Source organism: Schistocerca nitens, chromosome 5 (genome assembly GCF_023898315.1).
Source record: "Schistocerca nitens isolate TAMUIC-IGC-003100 chromosome 5, iqSchNite1.1, whole genome shotgun sequence".
In the NCBI taxonomy this organism is placed as follows: domain Eukaryota; kingdom Metazoa; phylum Arthropoda; class Insecta; order Orthoptera; family Acrididae; genus Schistocerca; species Schistocerca nitens.
The window spans coordinates 395,180,021-395,194,763 of record NC_064618.1 but is presented as its reverse complement, the minus strand read 5'-3'; the positions used below and the strand labels follow the sequence as shown (position 1 = coordinate 395,194,763).

At 42.8% G+C, this 14,743-nt stretch overlaps 1 protein-coding gene across 3 annotated transcripts in view; it reads left to right on the top strand.

The window, feature by feature from the left end:
- LOC126259363 (uncharacterized transporter slc-17.2-like) overlaps positions 1-14,743 on the top strand; it is a 531,434-nt gene that overhangs the window by 356,970 nt on the left and 159,721 nt on the right. For all 3 annotated transcript variants that reach the window (XM_049956099.1, XM_049956101.1, XM_049956100.1), the window contains one exon: positions 11,647-11,876. In XM_049956099.1, the coding sequence (XP_049812056.1) occupies positions 11,647-11,876 (230 nt within the window). The remainder of the gene's footprint in view (positions 1-11,646; positions 11,877-14,743) is intronic.

Genomic DNA, 14,743 nt, shown 5'->3' with positions numbered 1-14,743 from the left:
GTAAAAGTAGATATCCTCGGAGTAGTGAAGCAATTTAAATCACTTAATAAACGCAAGTCTTCTGGTCCAGACTGTACACCAATTAGGTTACTTTCAGAATATACTGGTCCAATAGCTCCATACTTAACAATCATATAAAACCGCTCGCTCTACGAAAGATCGGTACTCAAAGACTGGAAAGTTGCACAGGTCACACCAATATTCAAGAAAGGTAGTAGGAGTAATCCACTAAATTACAGGCCCATAGCATTAACGTCGATATGCAGCAGGATTTTGGAAGATATATTGTGTTCGAACGTTATGAATTATCTCGATGAAAACGCTCTCTTGACACATCGTCAACACGGATTTACAAAACAACGTTCTTGTGAAACACAACTAGCTCTTTACCCGCATGAAGTGTTGAGCGCTATTGACAAGGGATTTCATATTGATTTCTGGAATTTCGGAAGGCTCTGGATACTGTACCACACAAGCGGCTTGTAGCGAAATTGGATGCTTATGGAATATCGTCTCAATTGTGTCACTGAATTCGTGATTTCCTGTCAGAGAGGTCACAGTTCGTAGTAATTGACGCGAAGTCTTTGAGTAAGACTGAAATGATTTCTAGCGTTCCCCAATGTAGTTTTATAGGCCCTTTGCTGTTTCTTATTTGTATAAACGATTTGGGAGACAATCTGAGCAGCCGTCTCAGGTTGCTTGCAGATAACGCTGTCGTTTACCGACTAGTAATGTCTTTAGAAGATCTCAACAAATTGCAAAATGATTTAGAAATCTTTGGTGCAATAATTGGCAATTGACCGTAAATATCTAAAAGTGTGAGGTCATCCACATGAGTGCTAAAAGGAATCCGTTAAACTTCGGTTACACAATAAATCAGTCAAATCTAAAGATCGTAAATTCAACTAAATACCTACGAATTACAATTCCGAACAACTTAAATTGGAAGGAACACATAGAAAATGTTTTGGGGAACGGTAATCAAAGACTGCGTTTTATTGGCAGGACACTTATAAAATGTAACAGATCTACTAAGGAGACTGCCTATGCTACGCTTCGCTTGTCCGTCCTCTTTTAGAACACTGCTGCGCGGTGTGGGATCCTTACGAGATAGGACTGACGGAGTACATCGAAAAAGTTCATAGAAGGGCAGCACGTTTTGTATTATCCCGAAATAGGCGAGAGAGTGTCACTCAAACGATACAGGATTTGTGCTGGACATCATTAAAACAAAGGCGTTTTTCGTTGCAGAGCAATGTTCTCACGAAATTCCAATCACCAACTTTCTCCTCCGAATGCGAAAATATTTTGTTGACGACAACCTACTTAGGGGGAAACGATCACTATGATAAAACAAGGGAAATCAAAGCTCGTACGGCAAGATATAGGTGTTTGTTCTTTCCACGTGCTATACGAGATTGGAATAACAGATAATTGTGAAGATGGTTCGATGAACCCTCAGCCAGACACTTAAATGTGATTTGCCTAGTATCCATGTAGATGTAGATCTCTGCACAATATACTAATGTAAAAGTCCAGCCGGCCGAAGTGGCCGTGCGGTTAAAGGCGCTGCAGTCTGGAACCGCAAGACCGCTACGGTCGCAGGTTCGAATCCTGCCTCGGGCATGGATGTTTGTGATGTCCTTAGGTTAGTTAGGTTTAACTAGTTCTAAGTTCTAGGGGACTAATGACCTCAGCAGTTGAGTCCCATAGTGCTCAGAGCCATTTGAACCATTTTGTAAAAGTCCTGTGAATATGAACATCCTATCTCTAGTTGTTCAAGGTATTCTGTTTTTTTCTGAACGTGAGTGTACTTATATTGTTTTTCCTTAATCCCCCTCAAAACCTAACATGTCCGGATTTGTACCTAATTGACAGTCATAGTACACATGTAATGGTATTCGAGTTACACCGTCATGGAGGATCTCACAAACTACCTAGGAGGGCAAGCTATCGGCTCCTGTTTTGTTGATGCATACGTGAGAACAGTCTTAGATCAGATAGTTGTATCTCGAACATCGTCATGGCAGAGTTCACAGGAAACATTCGTCTGCTCAACAGAAAGTGAAAGAAGGGGCACTACCTGACAGAGAGCATGTAAGATATCTATATTCGCTCAAGGCATAGTACAAACACATATTCAGCCTCTTTAAAAACAGCCGGGTAATCATGGGTAATTCCAAACGTGGTCTCTGGTCTCGCAAGTAGGCTGTCCGAAAAGAACAGTACATCAACAGTGTATGCAAAGCGACCGTATGATTGCAGCTGACCCATCGAGCGAGCGGACAGTGGTCAGTTCTGTAAGTGGTGTCTCCAGATGGCAAAACGATCTCTGCAGCGTTGTTTTAAGGCCAACGGACGGATCACACTAGACAACAGCGGCCTTCGCCTCTGCATGTGAGGCGTAGCAGCAACAGGCAAAGGAACAGGTCTGCATCCACCTACTCCTTGGAATGGCGTCTTTCAGAGGGGCTACGTCTTCCGGCGGAACCCATAGAGTATCTATGGAGTGAGTATTTGGATGCGCAGAGCGAGAATTCTGTCCGAAATATCTCCGGAAATTGAAGTCACTAGGTTTTGGGAGGCGTATTTAAGCCCGTATTTTGAATGTTATTACCTCTCTGGTACAGACAGATCACCTTCAGAAGTTTCGTGAAGCTTTGTTTGTGTGTTAACAATTTGATACCTGGAACTCAGGTTAAAGATGTGAGCAGGAACAATATGGTGCCTTTTCGACGCAGAATCATAGCTCATATTACACTTTGTTTACGGAATTTACACTTCTGAATATTTTGTAGAGACGAAGTTCTTCCTTTTTATTTCGGGGAACCATATTTCGACTCTTTGTTCATCTTTCGGAAAAGTAGAACACAAAAACCACATAACGTAAGAAACTGTCTCATGCGGAGGTACTCAGATACACATAAAGGTTTGAGAACCTGCATAAATTGGTGGAAATTAATCAGTCACGTATAAATTTTATTTGTATATATTTGTATATGAATCAGACTGTCACGTATAAATTTTATTTGCATATGAACATAGCACGAATATGTGTACAATGACTGGTAGGTTACTCGAACACACTTGCAGATTTATCTAGCACTTGCCTCGTAACCATGTGGCCGAAAAATCGCAGAAATTAGCTCTACAGTGTAAGAATTTGTGATATCGTGTCTCTATATTTTTCAAATATAGAAAGTACCTCATATCAATATGACATTTACAGTTACACATTACATACCCATGAAAAGTTAGCAACAACTGCACTGCACCGTAGCTGTTACTAATACTCAAACGTGCAGCAACGTATAAAAAACAAGGCGAATACGTGTATTATTCAAGTTTCACTATTACCACAAAATGTAGACAAGCAGCGTCGTGCCAAAACCACATGACTAGCTCAGTTTGATGTTTATAACATGTGCAGTAGGCTATGTTTAGTCTATGGTGGAACCAACGGATCGTGGGCAAAAGTTGTACGTACGTATGTAGGACGGTTGAGGGGGGGAGGGGGGAGGGCGAGGTAAACGTCGTTCGACGGGAGGCCAACGAGAGTGGATGTTCAGGGACACTGTGCGTGGACTCCAGGTACTTGTACTGGGTCCGGTTCTGGTGACAGCCGAAAAACCCCTTCTCGGTCGACACGGAAGGAAAGAAGAAAATTAGCCGGCCGAAGTGGCCGTGCGGTTAAAGGCGCTGCAGTCTGGAACCGCAAGACCGCTACGGTCGCAGGTTCGAATCCTGCCTCGGGCATGGATGTTTGTGATGTCCTTAGGTTAGTTAGGTTTAACTAGTTCTAAGTTCTAGGGGACTAATGACCTTAGCTGTTGAGTCCCATAGTGCTCAGAGCCAAAGAAGAAAATTAGGAATTGACACCCTGTCGACGACAAGGTTATTAGACGGAAATGCACAAATAGCATCTCCAGCGACCATAGGCTGGCATCTTGAATACACATTGGCTGACTCTTGAATGTGTGCTGCCACATACCGGCACCTAGGCTATGACAACGCACAATAGCGTCCCGCGGTGTTAGAAGCAGTCGGTGGAGATGCTGCAGCACGTGCAGGATTTCTGACAGGAGTTCTCCTGGCTCACTAGTTCGACTTTTAACCTAGGTCCACATTAATAATGTCAATGCAGATTCTATATATTCTCTAACAGGTTTTTGCACGTGAAACTTGAATGTTCAAACCATATTATGCTACACATCTGAGTATGAATTGTTCCCTTTGTTAGAATCTACGTCTACTGAGCATATATGTGTGTACTGATTTAATCACGTTACCGCCTGTGGCGGAGGGTACTTTACATACTACTGTCACTTCCCCTTTTCCTGTTCCAATCGTGAATGGTGCACGGGTAAACGGTTGTTGGCAAATCTCCTTGTCAGCTCTGATGTCTTTAATTTTACCTTGATGGTCTTTTTGTGATATGTGTGAAGGAAACAATGTATTGAGGTATCTCCTCGGAACGTACGTTCTTGAAATTTTAACAGTGATTCACACCGTGATACACAGCACCTCTTGTTGCGTTTGCCACTGCAGTTGGATGAGAATCTCTGCGACATTTCGTACTTTCTAAACTAATTCATCTTGAATCGCGCTTATCTTCTTTGGATCCTGCACGAAACCTAACTGGTAAGAACACCAGAGAACAACACTGAAGTGTTGTCTGAACGGAGGGTTTCGTAAGCTATCTCCTTCGTAGGGTGACATGTCCCGAAGATTCTTCCAGTACGTTCAGTCTGTTAACTACCGTTCCTTTATTGGTTTAATGTGGACGTTCCACTTTAAATCGCTCTATAAGCATGCTCCCACCCATCTAATGAATGTAACTGTTCCTAGTGTTTGTTCGGCATTGGTGTATGCCTGTTAATGTTGAAAGTCAACAGCAAATTCCAGCACTAAGCTTCGATCCTTCGTAGGTCTTCTTCCACATCGTTACAGTTTTGTAGCATTTCCAATTGTCTGCATACTACAGCAGCATCCGGGAAAATCTCCATGCCGCTTTCGACTTTATCCACGAAGTCATTTAGATGTATTTTAATTAGCACTGGCCCTATAACACTCACTTGGGATAGGCGTGAAGCTGCTTTTGCACCTGGAAATTTTTCACCATTGTCTCTTTCAGACCTGACTTTTTTTCTGGAAGAAGAAAATTTTTTCTTTATGCTCTAATGTTCACAGGTGATTTTTTAATGATTTTAGGTGCAAGATTTATACACATGTATCTGTTTTCAAAATATACTTTGTACATTTGGCTCCTTTTGGGGAATAAAATGATTAATTTTGAAGTATTCACTATTGTAATAAATAAACTGATTATTCAATAATTACAAGGCAAAATACCAGCAATATTTCATTATACGGTGGAATACAACTAACCAACCACTTCTGTGTGTTCTGGCGCCCACAAGTTGCTGTCTACTGCTGCATGCACTTGCTGATATTTTTATTGTTACGCCCAAAAGGTGGCAACATCTGTGTATGGTGAAGAGACTGAATATTCTCAAAGGTGTACATGAGTTTTCCATTGAGAAAAAATATTTCTGTTGCAGCTAATACGCAGCTAACATTAATGTACACTCGGGTAGCCATAGCGACTGAAAGGGTTAAGAATAACAGAGGCTCTATTTGCTAGGACTTATCCAATAAAGACTGATATTCTATAGGCTCGTATTTGGTTCATTAGACGACAGTTCAAAACTGTATAGAGCGCTCTCTAGAAACAATGAACACGGCATCAATCTAGGCACCGGTGTGTAGTGTCTTAGGAGTCTCGTGGACGGACGGAGTGAGCTGGGTTTCGCACTAACGTTGCTTGTGGAATTCATGTTAACTCCTACAGTTGATTTTTCTGGTATCCAGAAATGTCTCAACACTCTGGAAAATACAGGCTGGCACAGTTCAGATGGAATGCCTAATATGGATAGGCTACGAAGAAAAACCTGATAGTTATAATGCTGTCCAATGCTTAGCACGTTTTTGACAAATAATTCACTGCCTGCAATTATGACTGTTGCAGTGGTTCAAGCATTCTGATGTGTGGAAGTAGCGTAATGACTGCTACTCCACTAAGATCGTATTTCACAGTCATCCGAACAATGTGCTATTGTCGGGTCAGATTCTTCATCTCTCTTGCGATTGAACTATGGGCACAAAATCTATTTCCGTTTGCTTTAATGAATTTCAAAATAATCAATTAGAATCTTGCGTAGAAGTAGCGCTGTTGATATAGTTACCGTAGCAACCAAAGATTCTGCAACAATGCTTGCCCGCAATTTAGCGCTACTCCCTGTAATCCGACTCTCAGACTGCAAGTATATTTATACATGATCCTGCTTTGACTTCAATCACTGTTATCAGTCAATAGCTAATGGTCTTTTTCAAGTCACAACACGTATTGTTTTGCTTTTACATCTACATGATTATTCTGCAATGCAAATCCATCGAACCACTTTCACACACTTCTGTTCTCAACACCACGCAGGAGAAACACGATGATCATTTGTCTCTACGTAGGTGGACGTCAACAAAATATATTCGCATTCGGAGGAGGAAGTTGGAGATTTGTGTTATTTATCGGGTAAGTGAAATTTAGCGGATTCCTTTCAGTATTCTTGTGCATGACCTCACATTTTTCATTACTTAGGGTCAATTGCCACTTTTCCTACCACACAAATATCTCGTCTAAATCATTTTGCAATTGGTTTTGATCTTATGATACTGTAAATGGCAGCATCACCTGCAAAAAAACTAAGAGGGCTGCTAGAATTGTCTCCTAAATCGTTTATATAGATCCGGAGCAACAGAGGGCCTATAACACTTCCTTGGGGAACGCCAGATGTCACTTCCGCTTTACTCCATGATTTTCCGTCAGTTACGAACTCTTTGGCTTTTCTGATACGAAATCACTCAGACGATACTCCATAGACAAACAATTTGCTAAGAAGTCGCCTGTGACGGGCGGCAATAAAAACTGGAAATCTAGGAATAAGGAATCAATTTGAGATTCCCTCTCGATAGCACTAATTGCCGAATAATAATAAAGAGCTAACTGTGTTTCACAACAAAAAAATTTTGAGGATCTATTCAGACTGTGTGTCAATAGATCGTATTTTTAATATTCGAATTCAGTATGTGTTCCAAAATCCTATGGATCTGTAATTCAGCAGACTACTCCTGTTTCCTTTATTGACCATTACTGTAATCTGTGAAACTTTCTAGTCTTTAGGTGCCGATCTTCCGCCGAGCGATCTGTTGCATGCGATTGGTAAATATGGAGCTATTGCATCGCATACTCTGAAAGGGATCTAATTGGTTTGCAATCTGGACCGGAAGATTTGTCTTTATTAAGTGACTTGAGTTGCTTCGCTACACCGTGAATATCTACTTCTAAGTTCCTAGCATTGACAGCAGTTCTTGATTCGAATTCTCGACTATTTTCTTCGTATTCATCAGTGAAGGCATTTCTGAAAACCGTATTTAGTAACTCCACTGTAGTGGCACTGTCATTGGTAACATTGCCTTTGACATCGCGCAATGAAGGTATTGATTGTATCTTTCGCTGGTGTATTTTACATAGAAACAGAACTCTTTGAATTTTCTGTCAGTTTTCGTGGCAGAGTTTCGTTGTGGAAACTATTAAAACATCTCACTTTGAAATCAGTGCTAAATTTAGAGTTTCTGTTCAATTTCGCCAATCTTGAGCATTTCTCGTACTTTTAAATCTGGCGTGCTGTTTTCGTTGCTTGTGCAACAGTGTTCTAACCTGTTTTGTTAATTCATATGCTATAATTTTTTTAATTCATATGCTATAATTTTTTTTAAATTTAAGCCACATCAGATCTATACTTAAGTAATCAGTTCGGAAGAAATGAAGACTATCTTTTGTGGAGCAGTCAAGAGAACTTTTATCTGCTGTTTTAAATAGATATATTTTGCGTTCATTTTTGTGGATTTGAATGTTACGGTATTCAGCGTCACTACAACGAGCTTATGGTTACTAATCCCGTTATCTGTCATGACGCTCCCTATTAGCTCATTGCAAGCCGCGCGGGGTAGCCGCGCGGTCTAGGGCGTCTTGCCATGGTCCGCGCGGCTCCACCAGTCGGAGGTTCGAGTCCTCTCTCGGGCATGTGTGTGTGTGTGTGTGTGTGTGTGTGTGTGTGTGTGTGTGTGTGTGTATGTGTGTGTGTTTCGTCCTTACCGTAAGTTAGTTTAAGTTACATTACATAGTGTGTAAGCTTAGAGACCGATGACCTCCCCACTTTGGTCCCATAAGATCTTACCACAATTTCCAAATTTATTTCTTGCGAAGAGGTCATGTAGGTTTTCGTAATCATTTACACTTCGAGTGGGCTCCTGAACTAATTACTCAAAATAACTTTTGGAGAAAGAATTTAGTACAATTTCGGATGATGATTTATACCCACTACCGGCTTTGGACATGTATTTTCACCAACATATCGAGGGTAGATTGAAGTTACCACCAATTATAATTGTATAAATGGGGTACCTATTTGAAATGATACTCAAGTCTCCTTTGAACTGTTCAGTATCTGTATCACCTCAGTCAGCGGGTCGATAAAATGTATATGATTCTGTTGAAGGGACTAAGAATTATATCCAAGAAACCTTTTTACAGGGCAGTATTAAGTTATCTACACTCCTGGAAATGGAAAAAAGAACACATTGACACCGGTGTGTCAGACCCACCATACTTGCTCCGGACACTGCGAGAGGGCTGTACAAGCAATGATCACACGCACGGCACAGCGGACACACCAGGAACCGCGGTGTTGGCCGTCGAATGGCGCTAGCTGCGCAGCATTTGTGCACCGCCGCCGTCAGTGTCAGCCAGTTTGCCGTGGCATACGGAGCTCCATCGCAGTCTTTAACACTGGTAGCATGCCGCGACAGCGTGGACGTGAACCGTATGTGCAGTTGACGGACTTTGAGCGAGGGCGTATAGTGGGCATGCGGGAGGCCGGGTGGACGTACCGCCGAATTGCTCAACACGTGGGGCGTGAGGTCTCCACAGTACATCGATGTTGTCGCCAGTGGTCGGCGGAAGGTGCACGTGCCCGTCGACCTGGGACCGGACCGCAGCGACGCACGGATGCACGCCAAGACCGTAGGATCCTACGCAGTGCCGTAGGGGACCGCACCGCCACTTCCCAGCAAATTAGGGACACTGTTGCTCCTGGGGTATCGGCGAGGACCATTCGCAACCGTCTCCATGAAGCTGGGCTACGGTCCCGCACACCGTTAGGCCGTCTTCCGCTCACGCCGCAACATAGTGCAGCCCGCCTCCAGTGGTGTCGCGACAGGCGTGAATGGAGGGACGAATGGAGACGTGTCGTCTTCAGCGATGAGAGTCGCTTCTGCCTTGGTGCCAATGATGGTCGTATGCGTGTTTGGCGCCGTGCAGGTGAGCGCCACAATCAGGACTGCATACGACCGAGGCACACAGGGCCAACACCCGGCATCATGGTGTGGGGAGCGATCTCCTACACTGGCCGTACACCACTGGTGATCGTCGAGGGTACACTGAATAGTGCACGGTACATCCAAACCGTCATCGAACCAATCGTTCTACCATTCCTAGACCGGCAAGGGAACTTGCTGTTCCAACAGGACAATGCACGTCCGCATGTATCCCGTGCCACCCAACGTGCTCTAGAAGGTGTAAGTCAACTACCCTGGCCAGCAAGATCTCCGGATCTGTCCCCCATTGAGCATGTTTGGGACTGGATGAAGCGTCGTCTCACGCGGTCTGCACGTCCAGCACGAACGCTGGTCCAACTGAGGCGCCAGGTGGAAATGGCATGGCAAGCCGTTCCACAGGACTACATCCAGCATCTCTACGATCGTCTCCATGGGAGAATAGCAGCCTGCATTGCTGCGAAAGGTGGATATACACTGTACTAGTGCCGACATTGTGCATGCTCTGTTGCCTGTGTCTATGTGCCTGTGGTTCTGTCAGTGTGATCATGTGATGTATCTGACCCCAGGAATGTGTCAATAAAGTTTCCCCTTCCTGGGACAATGAATTCACGGTGTTCTTATTTCCATTTCCAGGAGTGTATGTAGGGAAGTCATCCTCCAAGAAGAAAACACTATTTAAGCCTAGTTTACACGACGACATTGGGTTACGCCAGTCGTTTTGTGGAATGAGTTGCACACAAGTGTTTTCATATATGACTGTAGACACGGCGATACCAGTATACACTGCAGTTTCTTCGGTTTGTTGGTCCCTGAGTCGTGTCTGAAATGAAAGTTTTGGCAGCTGCACGTCTCACGTCTTGTTATGGAGTTAAAGCTTGTTACGTGGAATCGCTGCATAAGAAGAAAAAAAAACGTATTTCGATTAGTGACTGGATGAATAAAAGACGTCAAATCGGTTGCTCGGCATCCTTGCTAAAAAAAATTTATAACGGAAGACCCAAGAAGTTCTTTTAATTATCTCAGATTGTCACCAGAACTGTTCACGTTTCTTCTAAATAGAGTCAATTAAGCGATAAGGAGTAAAGGTACTGTAACGCATGAAGCACTGTCGCCAGAACTGAAATTACGTATGTCACGTGCATTACTATAGATAACACTCGGCATGTTATAAGATGCGGTTTTAGTTGGTGATTACGCTTTTCCATTAACACCAATAATTATTAACATTAACAGTAATAGTTATTAACACTAAACAGCAGTAATTATTCGAAGCAGGCCGCATTAAGAAGAGAATGGTTTGCAAACTACTCTCTTGAAGATAGATCTGAACAGCGTTAATATTTCAAAATTCTAACATATCTGAATGGGGAGCACTGCTGCGATGTTTTAAATAGATGAATATTGAATAACGAATGCGGCTTCTTGAATATGTACAGCCTTCCCTCCTGTCAACAATATTCCTTAACAAAGAGTTCGCCAACTCCAACGATGGAATTTTAGTCTTGTAGACGAGAGCATTACCACAGCTAGAATTACACTTGCTTGTCTCTTTCTTAATTCAGTTGTATATGAGCTCGTAACTCAATAAATTTTGCCCTGCAGCTCAGATATTGTCAAACCATCTATGTTATGATCGGACATGACAGTCTCAGCGGCAGCAATATGTTGCTGAACTCCCACAATCACCTGTTCAAAGCACAGATATCGAAAAAGCAAATATTACTTTCCGTTCCTCACTTCATATTTCAGTTTGTCTGCACTCTGCGAACACGCGGAACCTCAAAACTCATGCATCTAGTGTCGCCAAAGTTGGAACACGCCGAAAGTGTGTAGTTTCACCACCGAGTCGCGTAAACGAGCGGCACACATGCGCAGTGGCTGGTAGTGCAGTTTCATGCAACCTATTGCCGTCGTGTAATCTAGGCTATAGTTGCAGTACGGTTTCGCCAAACCTGTATCAGTGTGGATTGCTTTTTGACTTCAAAAACATGCTTACACTTCAGAAATCTGTTGTCCCTATTTATTTTCAGATATGATACACCTTCAAATCATTTCTGACAGCTAATGAAACTGAAACCAACAGTAGTCTTGTCGTCACGACATCGGAAGTAAAACATGGTGAAGAGGCTGTCGTAGCATAGTGTTCGCATAGCTGTTTACAGTGTCACTTGATGGTTCCCTTCTTTCGCACAGCGCCGCTGATGGGATCGTGTCGACTGACGTTCACGATGTGCGCCTTCGCGACGCTGTTCAACCTGATCCTGATGCGCTACAACCTGAGCTTCGCGCTCGTCTGTATGGTGAGCGACACCAGCTCCGACTTCCTCAAGAGCGGCAGCAGCCGCAACTTCTCCGAAGACGGTCTCGGCAAGGATGGCTGTCCCGTGCACCAGCAGAACCCAGGGTCCGCAGTCGTCACGCACGTAAGTCTCCTTTAGCTCCTCATCATTTCACTTGAATGAAGTTTCTGCATCCATTTGAAGGTCGTGTGTTGAATGAAGCTTGTGCAGCTACAATTGTAATGCTGATGAAGTGGAGTTTCATAATAACAGTTTCTGTTTGTCTTTGTTGTCTCTAACCGTCACCACACTCCTTCGTTTTCTCCATATGCCGCATTTTTCTTTCTTATATCGCTGTTGTTGTCGATTTCTTACTTCGTCTTTGTCCTCTAAATTAAGTGTTTCATTCCTAAAATTTGTTTCGTATTTCCATTTTTTCACCGTTACCTCCCAAAACATTTTTCCTTTCTGTGATCTTGGACCTCCCCCCATGAACCATGGACCATGCCGTTGGTGGGGAGGCTTGCGTGCCTCAACGATACAGATAGCCGTACTGTAGATGCAACCACAACGGAGGGGTATCTGTTGAGAGGCCAGACAAACGTGTGGTTCCTGAAGAGGGGCAGCAGCCTTTTCAATAGTTGCAGGGGGAACCATCTGAATAATTGACTGATCTGGCCTTGTAACACTAACCAAAACGGCCTTGCTATGCTGGTACTGCGAACGGCTGAAAGCAAGGGGAAACTACAGCCGTAACTTTTACCGAGGGCATGCAGCTTTACTGTATGATTAAATGATGATGGCGTCCTCTTGGGTGAAATATTCCGGAGGTAAAATAGTCCCCCATTCTAATCTCAGGGCAAGGACTACTCAAGAGGACGTTGTTACCAGGAGAAAGAAAACTGGCGTTCTACGGATCCCATAATCGGGCAGGTAGGTTAGAAAATTTAAAAAGGGAAATGGATAGGTTAAAGTTAGATATAGTGGGAATTAGTGAAGTTCGGTGGCAGGAGGAACAAGACTTTTGGTCAGGTGATTACAGGGTTATAAATACAAAATAAAATAGGGGTAATGCAGGAGTAGGTTTAATAATGAATAAAAAAGCAGGAGTACGGGTAAGCTAGTACAAACAGCATAGTGAACGCATTATTGTGGCCAAGATAGACTCGAAGCCCACGCCTACTACAGTAGTACAAGTTTATATGCCAACTAGCTCTGCAGATGACGAAGAAATTGAAGAAATGTATGATGAGATAAAAGAAATTATTCAGGTAGTGAAGGGAGACGAAAATTTAATAGTCATGGGTGACTGGAATTCAAGAGTAGGAAAAGGGAGAGAAGGAAACATTGTAGGTGAATATGGATTGGGGCTAGGAAATGAAAGAGGAAGCCGCATGGTAGAATTTTGCGCAGAGCATAACTTAATCATAGCTAACCCATGGTTCAAAAATCATAAAAGCAGGTTGTATACATGGAAGAACCCTGGATATACTAAAAGGTATCGGATAGATTATATAATGGTAAGACAGAGATTTGGGAACCAGGTTTTAAATTGTAAGACATTTCCAGGGGCAGATGTGGACTCTGACCACAATCTATTGGTTATGAACTGTAGATTAAAACTGAAGAAACTGCAAAAAGGTGGGAATTTAAGGAGATGGGACCTGGATAAACTAAAAGAACCAGAGGTTATACAGAGTTTCTGGGGGAGCATAAGGGAACAATTGACAGGAATGGGGGAAAGAAATACAGTAGAAGAAGAATGGGTAGCTTTGATGGATGAAATAGTGAAGGCAGCAGAGGATTAAATAGGTAAAAAGACGAGGGCTAGTAGAAATCCTTGGGCAACAGAAGAGATATTGAATTTAACTGATGAAAGGAGAAAATATAAAAATGCAGTAAATGAAGTAGGCAAAAAGGAATACAACCGTCTCAAAAATGATATCGACAGGCAGTGGAAAATGGCTAAGCAGAGATGGCTAGATGACAAATGTAAGGATGTAGAGGCTTACCTCACTAGGGGTAACATAGATACTGCCTACAGGAAAATTAAAGAGACCTTTGGAAAAAGGAGAATCACTTTCATGAATATCAAGAACTTTTATGGAACCTAGTTCTAAGAAAAGAAGGGAAAGCAGAAAGGTGGAAGGAGTATATAGAGGTTCTATATAAGGGCGATGTACTTGAGGACAATATTATGGAAATGGAAGTGGATGTAGATGAAGATGAAATGAGAGATATGATACTGCGTGAAGAGTTTGATAGAGCACTAAAAGACCTGAGTCGAAGCAAGGCCCCCCCAGAGTAGACAACATTCCATTAGAACTACTGGGAGAGCCAGTCCTGACAAAAGTCTGCCATCTGGTGAGCAAGATGTATGAGACAGGCGAAATACCCTCAGACTTAAAGAAGAATATAATAATTCCAATCCCAAAGAAAGCAGGTGTCGACAGATGTGAAAATTACCGAACTATCAGTTTAATAAGTCACAGCTGCAAAATACTAACGCGAATTCTTTATAGACGAATGGAACAACTGATAGAAGCCGACCTCGGGAAGATCAGTTTGGATTCCGTAGAAATGTTGGAACACGTGAGGCAATACTGATCCTACGACTTATCTTACAGGAAAGACTAAGAAAAGGCAAACCTACGTTTCAGGCATTTGTAGACTTAGAGAAAGCTTTTGACAATGTTGATTGGAATACTCTCTTTCAATTTCTGAATGTGGGAGGGGTAAAATACAGGGAGCGAAAGGCTATTTACAATTTGTACAGAAACCAGATGGCAGTTATAAGAGTCGAGGGGTATGAAAGGAAAGCAGTGGTTCAAAAATGGTTCAAATGGCTCTGAGCACTATGGGACTCAACTTCTGGGGTCATCAGTCCCCTAGAACTTAGAACTACTTAAACCTAACTAACCTAAGGACATCACACACATCCATTCCCGAGGCAGGATTCGAACCTGCGACCGTAGCGGTATCGCGGTTCCAGACTGTAGCGCCTAGAACAG